This window comes from Vanacampus margaritifer, chromosome 5 (genome assembly GCF_051991255.1).
Source record: "Vanacampus margaritifer isolate UIUO_Vmar chromosome 5, RoL_Vmar_1.0, whole genome shotgun sequence".
Lineage (NCBI taxonomy): Eukaryota > Metazoa > Chordata > Actinopteri > Syngnathiformes > Syngnathidae > Vanacampus > Vanacampus margaritifer.
This window is the reverse complement of record NC_135436.1, coordinates 21,097,583-21,112,249: the sequence shown is the minus strand read 5'-3', so window position 1 is coordinate 21,112,249 and position 14,667 is coordinate 21,097,583. Positions and strand designations below refer to the sequence as shown.

The 14,667-nt window shown below is 38.3% G+C and overlaps 1 protein-coding gene across 1 annotated transcript; it reads left to right on the top strand.

The window, feature by feature from the left end:
* The first annotated feature begins 5,063 nt into the window (after positions 1–5,063).
* Positions 5,064–14,334, top strand: LOC144052624 (uncharacterized). Its single transcript, XM_077566872.1, has 6 exons — positions 5,064–5,217; positions 6,366–6,447; positions 8,348–8,511; positions 9,313–9,386; positions 13,798–13,895; positions 14,221–14,334. The coding sequence occupies exons 1-5, from the start codon at positions 5,139–5,141 to the stop codon at positions 13,864–13,866; spliced, it is 468 nt and encodes a 155-aa protein (XP_077422998.1). The 5' UTR covers positions 5,064–5,138; the 3' UTR covers positions 13,867–13,895; positions 14,221–14,334.
* The last annotated feature ends 333 nt before the right edge of the window (positions 14,335–14,667 follow it).

The following is a 14,667-nucleotide window of genomic DNA, read 5'->3' as shown; positions in this document are numbered from 1 at the left end:
AAAGTGACAACATTCGGTGATTTTAATACCTCAATTAAAAATGACTTTTTACTTTGCCTGCAGGCAAAAATGCTGCAAAAATGATCCTCCTGATGGCACACCTTTTTTTTTTTTGCCAATTTTTTTTTTCACTCACAGAAAACAGCACACATACAAATATGGTCTCCCAGGCAGGGAAGCGAAATTTAAAACACACTTAGTGCACAGCAAAGCAGTTAGATGACGCCACTTTGGAGAATATAAAACAATTTTTGCGCCTTTCTTTTGAGGGAAAACGCCATCTTTTGAAGGATGGGAGACCAACGCCTTAGCTACCGGATCTTCAGCAAAGTAAGGGACAAAGAATTATTCGTACTTTTCACAAAGAATGGTGCGAGATTGGCTTTGTGGATGTGCTTCGATTAACTGGCTGTTTCACTTTGCATGGTGTTTGGCATTGCTATTGCTAGCTTGATTTTGTGAGGAGTTCGGCTGTTTTAGAGGGAGATATTCACTTTATTACATTCGTCTGGGCGGGTTTGGAATTGTCCGTTTTACCTTTACAGTGGCTGGCAGACCTTTAACTGAGTGGCAAGTGTTGAGCTAAAAAAAATAAGACTTCAAAAAGAGTGTTTTTTTTTTTTTTTCTACCCATACAGAGGAGGCATATGTTAAAATAGTTTGACTGTATGGCATCTTGTACCTGAGTATCAAGTATCTCGAGGTCAGGCTGAGTGTCCTCTTTTTTTGGAAATGAAAATATGGTCACCCGAGGAAACGTTGTACTCGCCTGCCGACACACAAATTTGTAATTGGTGTGTGCGTCTCAATTTGCCACTGCCTGCCTACCCAATCCTAGAGCTCAGTGCACATCACTGCCTTTGTCCATATAAAGACTTATAAAGTCCCTACTCAATTCTAATACAGAAAGATCTGTGATATCACCCGGATACATGTTTAATGCATGCACTGTTTGCCCTTGTTAATGTCCTGGCACATACATGTGATACCAGATTAATAGGTTTTCCATTCCCTCTTGCAGAATACATTACAGCCCTGAAAGCCAAAAGAAATTCTTAATGCTTGATTTTAAAAAGGAGGGGCTGTTGGGATAACAATAGGACTGTGTGGGGGAGGAAATCAGATATAGAGAAAGTGAAGCAAGGCAGACCAGAAAATAGCAGAAACTGCACCTGCACGTGTCGGTTCTGGAGGCAGGACTTATAAACTCTACATACACTGAATCTACCTAAATGAGATGGACAAAGATTAAAGGTCATCAGACAGCTCCCATATGTTTTGTTGGCAAACTACTTACTGAACTGCGATTGGCTGGCGACCAGTTCAGGGTGCACCTCGCCTTTCCTCCAAAGACAGCCGGGATTGTCCCTCCAGTGAGTTTCAAAAAATTAACTGTGACTGATTTGTGAAGCACTTAATTTGATTTACATGGAATATGGAACAACAGTAAATGGTCATCAAGAATAACACTAACCAACTGCACAATAAAAATAAATGTGCAGCTAGAAATGAGCTCTTATGCCTTTGTATACTTTAGTCGCATCAGTTGGCTCGGTAAACATGTTTTTGAAGGCAATTGATTTAATTTCATGTGTTTACCCCTTTTGCACTCTGCAATAAGACCCATTTCCAGTTCTATGCCAAAGCGAAGCAATTTGGAGAGTTAATTTTTCTGATGCGCACGAGCTAAAGTTTAATGGGATTTGCGAGATGATTACCATGACCTGATAACTTTTGAAGATTTTTTTTTTTTTTTAGATAATTTGGGTCGCATTCCTGTTTCAGGTATAGTTACACAGTAAATTTTGTAGAGTACATTTTAATCTAAAAAGTGTCTATTAGGTCCTACTCTAAACAGACTAAAAGTTACACTTGGAAGGGAGTAAAATATTCATAGTAAATTTTACTCAAAGTATTTTTACTGTATACGAGAGGATTGGTCCCATGACAAAAACCTAGTAAAGTCTTTTTCACAGAACATTTTAAAATGATTTTTTTTTAGTACATCTTATTAGTTTATTTAAAAAAAAAAGCCCCTGCTGCTGCTCACCGCTCCCTCGATGGATGGGTCAAATGCAGAGAACAAATTTCACCCCACTGGGCTTGACAATCAAAGCTACTTTAACCTTTAAAGGGAGACCAAAAACATTCTCTCGTACACCAAAATATTTTACTCTCTTGCAAGTGTATATTTCACTATATAAACAATGAGCATGTGCTATTGTTTGCTCATTGGTTGCATTTGTTGTAACGGCTGAAAAACATTTCCCAAGGTTACCACGGGAACAAATAACTCTCACAAAAGATCTCCAAAAAGACATTGCCACCTGATATGAACATTGACAAACACGCCGCCATTGTGATCTTCAATCCTCAAATTTCCCAATATTGACTATCAATTAAATTCACCTTCAACTCGTAATTCCAATCGATCTCAATGAAAACCATCATCTGCAATTAAATTAGTGATGAATACCACCTCTTAAGTCCAAATTTCATTCGTACACATTACATTGAACTGGTCCACACTATACATGCTAATGAAAATCATCGAAGCATTATCTCCATATGACTGCAGTAAGTAGTTGCGGTTAATGATGACAAGCAATCTTTAAACAACGATGAAAAGAGGCTTTTAAACCAGCGACCCAATGAGTACCAATTAGATTGCATGTGATCCATCTTCCACTATGACAGTGCTGAGGGTTTAAAGCAAGGAAAATATCTTGACCACGTTCAGTTTCATCCAGCTGATAGATGGGAAGGGGTCAATTCCTTTTGCGTTTGGAACAATCCCCAACCTCATTACTGGGTTTACGTCACTAGTGCCTTCAAGAGGGAGAAGATATATTGCGGGGGGAGAGATAAGTCACTCAAAGATTACTGTGCAGGCCACATGTATTTTTCTTTGGTGAATACATGGCTCAAGTGAGATAATACTTGAAGAAAAAAGGGATGCTGTGTGGAGAATAAAGAAGGGATTCGGGCACTGCAAATGAATTAATAGGTCTTGTGCTCAGGTAAAACTTTCAAAAGCTCTCATCCTCCTATTTAAATACCATTTAAAAACCCAGGATGTAAAAGTATTTTTACTTTTGATTTATTTTTGTAAAATGCTTAACTGGCCATGTTTAAAAAAACAAAACAGAATTCCAATCCACGCCAAAATTCAATAATTTAAGTCCATATCCTGCCACTCCATAAATCTTTTGTTATTGCGCAATTCTGCTAATTAACTCCAAAACATGCGATGAAAACTTGATGGTAAAAGAAAAGGACTGGAAGGCTAGCACCTCCTGGATTTTGAAACAAATAGCGGCAAATGAAGACATGAAACTGCAGGCAAACTAGGGGCAGGATGTGACCTGCAATTTTAATCCTATAAATTTTTACAAAGGGCATGTTATTCCTTCCTGACTTTGATTTAATAATTGAACCACTGCACCAAGGAAAAGCCATCTGGGTAAATCACTTCCAGAACTGATAAAAAGCTCTTTCATACTTCTTTCGTAGTCTGATCTATCTAAACCCAAACACATCAAGACAGACAAATCTCCTAAAAGTTTCCCATAGATCTAGCTGTTGATGTCGGTGCAGTTATGCCTTGACTTGCAAAACAAAACAAAACAAAACAAACAAAAGAACCAATTCCAATAACAATCCCTGGAACTCTCTTGGCAAGTCATTTAAAAGTTATCACGTCGCGCGTTCAAGAAAGCTTGAAGCCAGCAATTTCCCCACATTAGTGCGACTAAATCAGTTGTTTGTATTGAATGTCATCAGTCATAATTTGTCACCCACTGCCTCCCCAGCGGCAATCAAATGCAGGTACAGAGTGCTGCAAAGTTAAAGTAAATACTTCTCACAGTGTAATTGTATTCACGATCGGATCACACATAACAAATCTTTACAGGCCTGGCAAAGAGCAAGTGGCACATCTTACACCAGGCATGTTTATTTAAATCTGATGTCAAAGACACTCTGACCTCAAGCATGATTCAAGTCGTTTATTTGATTCCGAAGAATCCTTTGAATAATTTTACATATGTACAGTACTGTGACTCGATCATCCAGGTCTTCCACGGTCCAAGAGCAGACTGCCCCTGAGGTTCGTCTGTCCATGATTTCAGGTAGAGACGCTCATTTGCTGCCAATGGTTTAATCTGTCACATGCCCCCGTTGATGGTAATAAACAGAAATCAGTGCAGGCTCTAATGAGTCCTCAAACAAAAAAACAAAAAAAAACAATCAATTCCCTGTCAGCGACACGTCACAACATCCAAATCTCACGCTGCTTGAAGGTGACAATTTACCTGGCACCTGTAATCAGACATAATTATTAAACCAAAGGAAAAAAATATTGAGGGCACATTTTGAACCCAAATATGTCAAGGGCGAGTGGCCATGCTGGGTCCTTGTTAGGCATAACTGATGAGACAATTAAGTCAAGCTGCTAGGGACTGTATGCAAACTCAAATGACCTCTGCTGTAGAGCGCTCCTTTGCAATTCGGCGGCAATTGGCAAAGAACGGTGATTCAATGAACACATCAGTTTTAATAATACGAATGCCGATGTAAACACCATCCAATAAATCTGATGAATTGAAATCTTTGGCCACAAAACCAAAACTGACAGTAAAAAAAAAACAAAACAATGAAGGCTGCCAAGCTGACCTGTTTAATGTGGCATCAATGATGATGAATGAAACAATAGAGTGGAAACCACCGTCAGAATAATCATCTGGTACGTTTTTGTTGCTGTAATAACAGACACAATATTGGCCACCCTTGGATATTTGTCACTTTTTCCACAAGGATGGATTCCTAATTGTCATCAAAATAAGCAAATGCCATGTGATTATTTCATACAAGGCAAAGAAACAACCATTAAAAAAAAGTGTTGAAATTAGATTTTTTTTTTTTTTTTTTTGAGAAACCACACATTTGTTACTAAAGACAAACAAGCTAAAGCCCACTAGCAACACTTCGCACTATTTTCTTCTAGTTCAACGAGGTAATTGACAAACTGCACAATTCTCTATCAACACGAATGTTGCCCTCAATCTCCACGGTCCATCCGGGTCACAAGATCATTACTACTCCGCACAACACCATAATGAACAAATCCAGTCCGAAGTATGAGAAGCAGCAGTGTTAGGGAGGATAAAATGGCAGTCCAAGCAACTCCGAAGACACTGCTGTGGAGGAAAACAAACGGTAGGGAAAAAAAATCGACATCAAGTTAGTGACAAATGTAACTCATCTTCATGACCTCACAATGAAGTCAGTCAGCCCAGAGGCAGCAGTGCTAATTAGGAAGCTAAAACCCATCTGCTAGCATCAGTCGTTAAGAAAGAACCTGTTAGTAAATCAAAATGAATTCTTTTTTCTTTCTTTTTTTATTTTTTTATGATGAGTGATCATGACAGCATTATACGCTTTTGGCTAGAAATGTAGACTGAAAGAAGTCAAACCCCTAAGCCCACCATGAAGGAAATTAGCTAGTATTGTAGCGCTAAGCTAGCCAAGTGTAACACCTGTTCAGTTTGAAGATGTACTGTATTTTCTGTTTTGCCTGTTACCCGCTCTGAATATTATCTCCCCTGAATATTATGGCAAAAACATCAGCAGTCAGTCTTGAAAATCAAGGAGCTAACAACTGTGATAGCAGATTTGCCTTTTGTGCTCACCACACGTGGGAGACACGAGTTAAGTCAGACTAAAGTCACCATTTTCGGGACTTGGGACCAGCTTGGTTTGCTTGCTCAACTTGATTTAAGGTTGACTTGACAGGACAAATCTAGCCTGTTTATATTTGAGTGTATATATTGAAGTTTGTAACTCAAAGATAAGAGACACAGCTAGCGAACCAATCGCTCATCAAACATCACCCTCATGTCGGTTATTCGTTTAAATAACCTGATGAAGTGATAGTCAGCATACAGTATAAACTGGTTTGAGACCATTAAAAATTATAAATAACACAACTACTGTTGTAGTTACCTATGGTTTGCAAAGTGGCTAATGCGTGAACATAATTTATGACTGAGAAAGATTGTAATCACTTGATTTATGTCTTGCTGAGGCCGGGTTATGAGTTCTGTTCAACAAACTTAAATCATAGGGTTTCTCTTATTAAATATATTCAACGTAATAAGAGCATCTACATTTTTCCAGTCTTCGATTAGTTCATCTAATTAGTTAATCCCTCTGCTTGGTTGACCTTTAATCAAAATGCGCACCTTGGATTGATATACGACGATGTTGGACACAAAAATTCATTTTCAAGGCGCACTTTATGAGGCGAGATTAACTAACGTTGTTGCTTGTTTCAACCTGGAAATAATTTTTTTTATCACTGTCAGCTGAGTGTGTCCGAGTGGAACAGTTCACTTACACGGACAGGCTGGAGCAAAGAAAGATGGTCTGCCTGCATTATCATCTCTGGTGAGTAAACAAACAATATTTACAGTTTTTATGTTTATTGTGAAGCGCTATATTGTAGCGTTGACGTTTGGAGCTGTTTGGGGGTAACGTATACAGTATAGGAAGATAAAGGTAACTGTTACTTCTTTAATACCCCGCATTATTTCGCATATCATTACATTATTTTGCGACATGATGGGTTTATTAAGAGGTATGATTAGGTCACTTATAAACCCACATCGTGCCCACCACTACTTTCACTTTTGATTGGACCGCCATTACAGGAGCTAGCCGAATCATTCGTCTGCCTACTAAAGGGTACCGAATAATAACAGTCATTTATGATAGAGCGTTATGAGCTATGTACTGAAAAGCAACATAATCCATCTGTGATAATGATGCTCATTTTCACACATTCAATTCGAAAGTGACCTTGAGAGTGTCATTTTTTACTCAGAAGTACGGTATTCGGAGATTATGATCCTTGGTATTATGGTGCATTTTCTGTATTTTAAACCATTTAACTGAGGCTGTATATTCAAAGAATACAGTACGTCTCATAATGTATGCTAAACGTATGGTGTGATATAAAAAAATAGTAACCTATGCAACTGCTTTGACGTGAGAACTGTGAAATTAAAACGCATGCCAACACGTGGGACATCGGCAACTCCTAGGGAGAACAAATGCGATAAAGAAAAAATCAATATACGCATACTGCATGAGCTGATATAGTCACAAAACACAGTCTTATAATAGCAAAGGTGGTACAACTAGGAAATATCGCCAAATCGAAGACTATTCCATCTCTTAACAAGGGTTGGAAAACTTTCAAAGGGGCTTTGAAGGCTTTGCCTCCAAAGACGTATCAGATTCCGTCCTCCAAAGGTTACAGCGCAGAATTGTTTCAGAAAGTCTTACTCGTAACCTTGGCTGGAGTTTTTATAATGTAAGGAGAAATGAATTAGGACATTCATACAAAACATCCAGTTTCTACCACTTATCTGGTTTAGGGTCATTGGTGAGTTGGAGACTGTCAGAGCTGACCTCGGAAAAGTTTTAATCCACAAACTTTGTTCCCTATGTATGAAATATGATTAATAAAAATATGTGTGACCTCGCTTTAAGACTGCAGCAAAAACCTATAGAGTTGGTGTTGCCTGTGTCACGAAGTAGACTTGACCTGTTTCTTTACGAAGAACCCAAAGGAATTCAGAGATTTGGTGTTTAGAAGTCAGGAAGCTATTGCGGCAAAGGTCATTTTTTTACCTGAACCTGAAAATGAACAACTACACAGACAATTGAAAAAGTGTGCCGGCCACTGCTGACCATAAAAAAAAGAAAACCCAAACAAAAACACAATTATAAAGCAACGTAGCCAAAGCTGAGCTATTAGAAGCACAAAATGCCACCAGGTCAGCTTGTGTTGTGGATAAAGGAGAGATAGCAGTTCATGAGTCCGGGCGCAAGCTGGAGCAGACATCGACATAGCCTGACTTAAACACAAGGGAACGACTACATCATCTTTATCTGCCTGCGGAATCTTATCTTGTGTTGCTTTCATAATAGCTTTTAGAAGAGCAAAGAATCAAAAAGAAATTAGAGGTCATAGCTCTTCGGCCACGATATACCATTTGTAAGGTAATGAATTCCTAGTGACACAGAAAGGCAGAAGAACAATGATAGACTGACAAAATTCCGCCTTCACAGAGAGCACGTGCCAGAATTTTGGGACTCCTGCTGCCCTATTTTGTCAAACGCAATGTTGTTCCGCCCCAACCAGATTGGCCTTGGCTTCGTTACAGTTTTGTCATTTTTAAACATATTGCGAGCGTCGGGCCTTCATTTCCTTTTCTTTTTTTTTTTCACCTAAAACCTATTAAAAAATCCCATACCGTTCACCTAAACCGAACACTTCCAGCCAGAGCCGTGAGGCTGTCAGGAGACCCGAGGAAGGACCAAAGAAAAGAAAGAAAATTATTAAAATCCAGCACCGACCAGACACCACCCACCGGGCCACCAACCAGAGTCCTTCACCAACCTCAGAAACATCTAAAATTCCTTCATTTCCTTTGTCACAATTTGGTAAGTTTACTACAGACGCTCCCCTACTTACGAACATTCGAGTTGCGAACAACGGTACATACGAACATTTCTGCGCGTACAGTATGTCGAAAAATGTTCGGAAAGAAATGCTGTAAGTTAGATTTTGTATTGCGCGTAGTGCTTCTTTCCGCCGCTAATACCGACGATTGGCGCTGTGAGAGCTCATTGGAGGCTGAGCAACGTGGCGAGGAGGAGGAGGAAGAAACGCCGGTCCCCATGAAGGAGGAAATAACTTTTGAAGCAGATTCCAGCGATGACGAAGAATCTCTCATGATATAAAATCCTCCTCTTCCTCCTCCTCCATCATCTCCTTAAGCATCGAGTACATCTTCCAAAAGTAAGTTAAACTTCATTTTATTTATCTTATTACGTACATGTACATACTGTGTGTGTGTCTTTCGCTCTCTCTCTCTAACATACGTTGTACAGTACTGTACATATTCTCTCCATTTTATTAAGTTTTTTTTCAGTACAAACCAATGCAGGTTACTTGTACAAGCCTTAAACATACTTATATAAACCTTCAATATACTTATATAGGCTTTTAACATAAATTATAATACAAAATATAGCACTGAAGCAACTTACGAACAAATTCACCTTACGAACGATCGTCCGGAACGTAACTCGTTCGTAAGGTGGGGAGCGTCTGTATTTTTTTCATAAATCTGTGGGTGTTATTTTAACACATTTTGGTTGGTCTACAGATTCATCTTTATGTTTCCATGTTTATTGGTTCCCAAATGTAGTTTGACCGGATGTTCCCTGAATATATTTCAGGTCTGCAGTGTGCTCTTTTTTTTTCGCGAGTTGGCGTCCAGAATCCCAGAGGGTGCTATTATTCCTCGGTAAAGGTAAGCTGCTGCTGATATAGATACACTCGTTGACATTCCGCATAAAATCAAGTTCAAGGACAAACCATTCAGTATGTACAAACCCCAATTCCAATGATGGTGGGACAATGTGTAAAATAAAAACAGAATGCAATTCTTTTTTCAAAAACGTTTTTTTTCCAATCTATATTGGATTGAATACATGACAAAGACAAGATATTTAATGTTTAAAGTTTTACACAACATCCCATCTTCATTGGAATTTGACCCCAATCAGATTTGTTACCACGGGGTCTTTTTTGGTTGCTGCATCACAATAAGCAAACTATTAAAGACTCCACAACGCTTTAACAGATCTCCATTGAGTAGTTACTCACTCCAAAGTATAAATTATTCCAAGCCTCAGGTCACAAGCTGCTCTTGGAGGTACTAAGTCGAAGCAGAAGCTTAGATGAGGTAGAGCCTTTTCTATTGCTGGTCCTAAACTATGGAACGACCTCGCTGTGCACACCAGTCAAGTCTGTTTTTAAAACCCACCTCAAAAAATATTTTTATTCCTTGGCTTTTTTTTTTTTTTTTTTCCTGTAGAGCTCAGTATGGTTCATTCGGTAATTTTACCAGATTTTTTATTTTTTATTTAATTATTTTTTTAGTGCTGGATTTCACTTTCCTTTCTTTTCTTTGGTCCTTCCTCGGGTCTCTGGCTGGAAGTGTTCGGTTTAGGTGAACGGTATAGGATTTTTTAATAGGTTTTAGGTGAACTAATGAATACACACACACACACTCGCACGCACGCACACATGCACATACACATAGTCACCCACATACAAAAAAAATATATGCATCTTGAGATTCTGGCCTTGTTTTAGGGTCTCATTGAGTTTTATGTAAACTTGATCATTTTTAATGTTTCTAAATGATGTTAAAATCGTCTTATGCACAGCACTTTGTCGCTGCTGTGCTCGTGATAAAATGCTGTTGAGTTGAATCGAGGTTACACTTGTTCCAGATACAGGTATGAAATAAATTCCATTTCACACAAACACACTATGTTATATGGAAAGGATCAAACCTTGAGAGCATGACCCCCGTCTTTACATTTAAATTAAAGACCCCCGTCTTTACATTTAAATTAAAGATGTTGCACATTCACATTTCGGAATAATCTCAAGTCAGAAATGTTACCATGTAATACTTGGTTTGTTGTTTCACAATTACTCTAAGTGACCACAAAGGAGATTGCATATTTAAACCTATTTAACCTATGAACACATTTGAAGAGGAATACAAATTGATATGGAAATTCAATTATAAATATGTGCTGTTAGAAGCTGAGAGTGAATCAGAAATGGGTTTTGTATACACCATATTATACGATTACTTGGATGAATAATTTATACAAGTCACCATCTTTTGGTCAAATGTCTTACTCAATTTATCTGGAAAACCACTGGAACATTTTTTGAGAACTCCTATCATTTGATAGTAAAATGGAGGGGTGCTATTAAATAAAATCTAATTAAGAAATATCCCTTAAACCAGATTTTAAAAAAATCTATAAAATAAAAAATGTAAATAAAAAAAATGGATTTCATGACTTGCCCAATGTGATAACTGAACACACAATGAGCAATGATACTAAAAGGGATGTTGACCTTTATTTAACATTTCTTCTCTCTTAACCTTTTAACTCGATTCAATTTAAGATATTGATTGCAAGCCAGTCTGCATTTTCAGTGCCTTGGTGTCGTTTGCCACTTGACATCACCTGCGGGTTGTGGTCAGCGTCAGATTTTCCTTCCCCTTCTCTGTTGTAAAGGGGTTTATTGCGAGACTGCGTTGGTCTCTTATGTTGGCCGGCGGGGATCGTGCTGCTGCCTGCTGCCCTGTCAAGTGGTGCCAGCCTCGCCATCGGTCTCCAGCAAATGATTAATTACTATGTAGTGTACGTGCACTGTGATCTCAGGACTTGCCTGAGGAAGCTGTGAGAGGGTAGGACAGTGGCGAGTGGGTGTACCGAGTGGGCGAAAGGGGGATTTAAATTTAGCAAGACGGGGAGCGACGCTGCGAGAGAGAGAAAAAAGCAAGGATGATGTTGATGACGGTCTGGGGAGGGATATAGTATAAATGGGTGCTTATATGATAAAACAGTGAGGGGAGGAGCTAGTATTATTTGCAAGTGAGACCTATTTTTGCCATATGACGTCAAAAGAGGGCGGTTTATTAAAAAGTGACGAGTTCAATTTCAAAAAGGGATAAAAGCCATTCTTAAAGTGGATAAAGAATGAATAATAGACACTCGCGGCGGCATTTGGAAGTGTTTTCAGGTGTGATGTACTTGGCTGGGAAAAGCTTTCTACATCTGTTATGTCATTAAGGACTCTCAAGGTCAGATATGGGCTTCAAAGTTAAAGTACAACACTAGCAGTGTGGGAAAAAAAAGGATGCTGATGTTCCGATACGAGCTCCTATCGCCGGATGTTGTAGGAATTTCACGCAGCAATTGGTTTGGAATCTTTTTGATGTGTGCCTTTGAGAAGACCAGTGATGATGAATAGCTCTAATACAACTCCATATAAACAGCGCTGGACTGTATGGAATAATATGGAACCGGTGTATAATAAGGTTGTCTCTGTATAAACGGCATCATGGAATCAAGGTGATATACTGTAGTTGACCAGGTCATTTTATTCCTTCCGTTCCCATATGTTACGTGAGGCCGGTGACTGAAAAGGAGAACGACTGTCACACATGATTGAAAATTCATTTCCAAGCGGGTAAGCCACAATTTTAAATTATTAGGTTTTCTCAAGCAAAAAAAAAATAAAATTGTGAAGTGCTGAGCTTTGGGGCTGTGGTGACTGCAGTTAGTATTAATTCAGCAACGAGCCACATATTCATTGTCATTGCATGTACAAAAGCTACATAATAAACCATAATCATAAACATCGTCATCTAAATCAGTGGTGTCCAAATTAAAGCTCGGGGGCCATTTGCGGCCCTCCATACATATTTTGGCGGCCCTCAGCATATACTAAAACAAATTTTGACATGGCCACAATGCTATTTTGAAAAAAGAGGGTGTATTACACTTTTCTAGCTACGCAAACACACACACACACACACATTTACAGCTAAAGTAACAGAATTTGTGTTTGTAACACTGTGGAGATCAAGATAATTCAGTTTCAGAAACGAAAATGGTTTCATCCACTTGCTGCTTAGTGTTAAGATCCGATTTGTGAAAACATCCCATTAATGGTTCTAGTTTACTACAGATTGTTCTTGTTGTGGTTCAGAATGTTGAACTCGGGATTCAGCTGCTGTTCAGTGGAAAAGCGGATTTATTATAGTGGCACACAGGGAGCATCCCAAAACAAGATTTAAACTATTTGCCTTATGACCTTTATCATTTGCAGTTTTTCAAAAATAACGACATTATATCAACAATGTATAATTGCTTCATTGGTTTTACTGTGTAAAAAAAGAAAAAATATATGTATTTTTCTGTATATGAAAAGTTTGGACACCCCTGATCATAGCGTACACATGCTTTACTGATTAAATCCATTTCTCTCTTTTTTTTTTTACTTTTTTTTTTTTACAATCTATCAGCAGTTTAATGCCACACAGTCTTAGCAGGCAATTTGTTACTAGCACTTCATTGTCACTTTTGGTCCGCAGCTTAGTTATTTTGATTAATTATTCTTTTACTAATGCAATGTTAATCAGATTATTGCCACAAATGATGTATTCATCAGCATCCTAAGTATTAACTCTAGAAGTGGGATTTTGATGATGTTCATAGAACAAGAAATTCAAGCGACCTAGCATGAAAACCACTCAATATGGCTAAGCTTATTCTAAATTAAAAAATATATAAGAATTTAATTTACACTGGAAAGGGCGCTGCATTCATATATAAAGGTGACCTTAGTGGTTCTTTTATAGTTGTTATTTTGTATGGTGTTATTAAATAAGGTGCATACTGACACATCTAACAATGCTGACATTCAACTTTCTTGAGCTGCTTTTGATTTGTTTTCGCATAACAAACAAATCCATCTCTGCCTACATGCCACTCGGAGAAATATCACTAACAAAAAGCTCTATATTAGATCTCACAGCACAGATGGATGTGTGATTTAAAAGACAGTGTCACTTTTAAGCTCAAATGATTCTTTTGCACTTCTCCTTTGAATGGCTTTTGTCACTGCACTTGAATACCCCAAAGTAAACATTCTGACATTAATCATAGAGCCGCACCTGTATTACTGCATTTGCCATGTGTCTGCATTGCTCCTGCTATCTTTGAAACAAAAACAGGACCCCCATCCTTCTTCCAAAAAGTTAATTACCCGTTTGCTACTCTTGACATTTCTCATACTCACACGCTACATTTTGCTTTTGTCTCTTGTTACCACTGTCTTAGGCAGGAGTTTTCCTCCAGAGGCTATCGTCTGCATTCTCAAGAATTCCATCCACTTTGGTCCCATATTGAAAGAAGTGAAAAACGATGTCTTGCCAAGGGTGAGAAGTAATTATTAGCACTGCCTTAAAACCAAAATGATCGATCTGAGATAACAGGCCAAGCGTGGGAAAATGCTATAGGGAAGGAAATTGTGAAATGGGCATTCCGTTTATCTGTGGTATGTGACAAGAAGAGTCGCATTGCCTAATAACCTTTGGTGCGCAAATACAGGAGATAATAATATGTTTAGAATGAAATGTTCAAAGGCATTCATACCGAAAAGGAGCCAAAAATGCTGAAATCTCTTTCAATCTTAATATTTCATTTTACATATTGGATAGTTCTGTAATTCCAAATTTGGCAAAATCATTTAATCTGTTCCAGAAATCCTCATGCTAGCGTTGTTGTCAAGACCACACCAACCGAGACCAAAGTATTATCCAGACTAAAGACTATCAAGACAGAGACAAGACCAAGACTTTTGGAGGTCAAGACCAAGACACACAACAAAATGACTAGTAACTTTTTACAGTACGTTTGCATCATAAACTAATTCAGCTATGTTGTTTTTGAAATAGTACAATGAAACAAATCTCAGTCTATGTACATTTGTTGTTTTACTGATCACAGTAGTACTGGCCTGGTCTCCACTGGCCTTGATTCAAAGTATGAGACAGAGTAAAAATGCCTTTGATTCTGAGACGAGACCCTGAAAAGATAGTCTTGAGACCGTTCTCGAGGATTACAACACTACCTCATACCTTTTCTGATACTGCTCTCTCATTTACTTATGCATGTGAATGTTGGTTGTTAACTCATTTGCTCCCAACA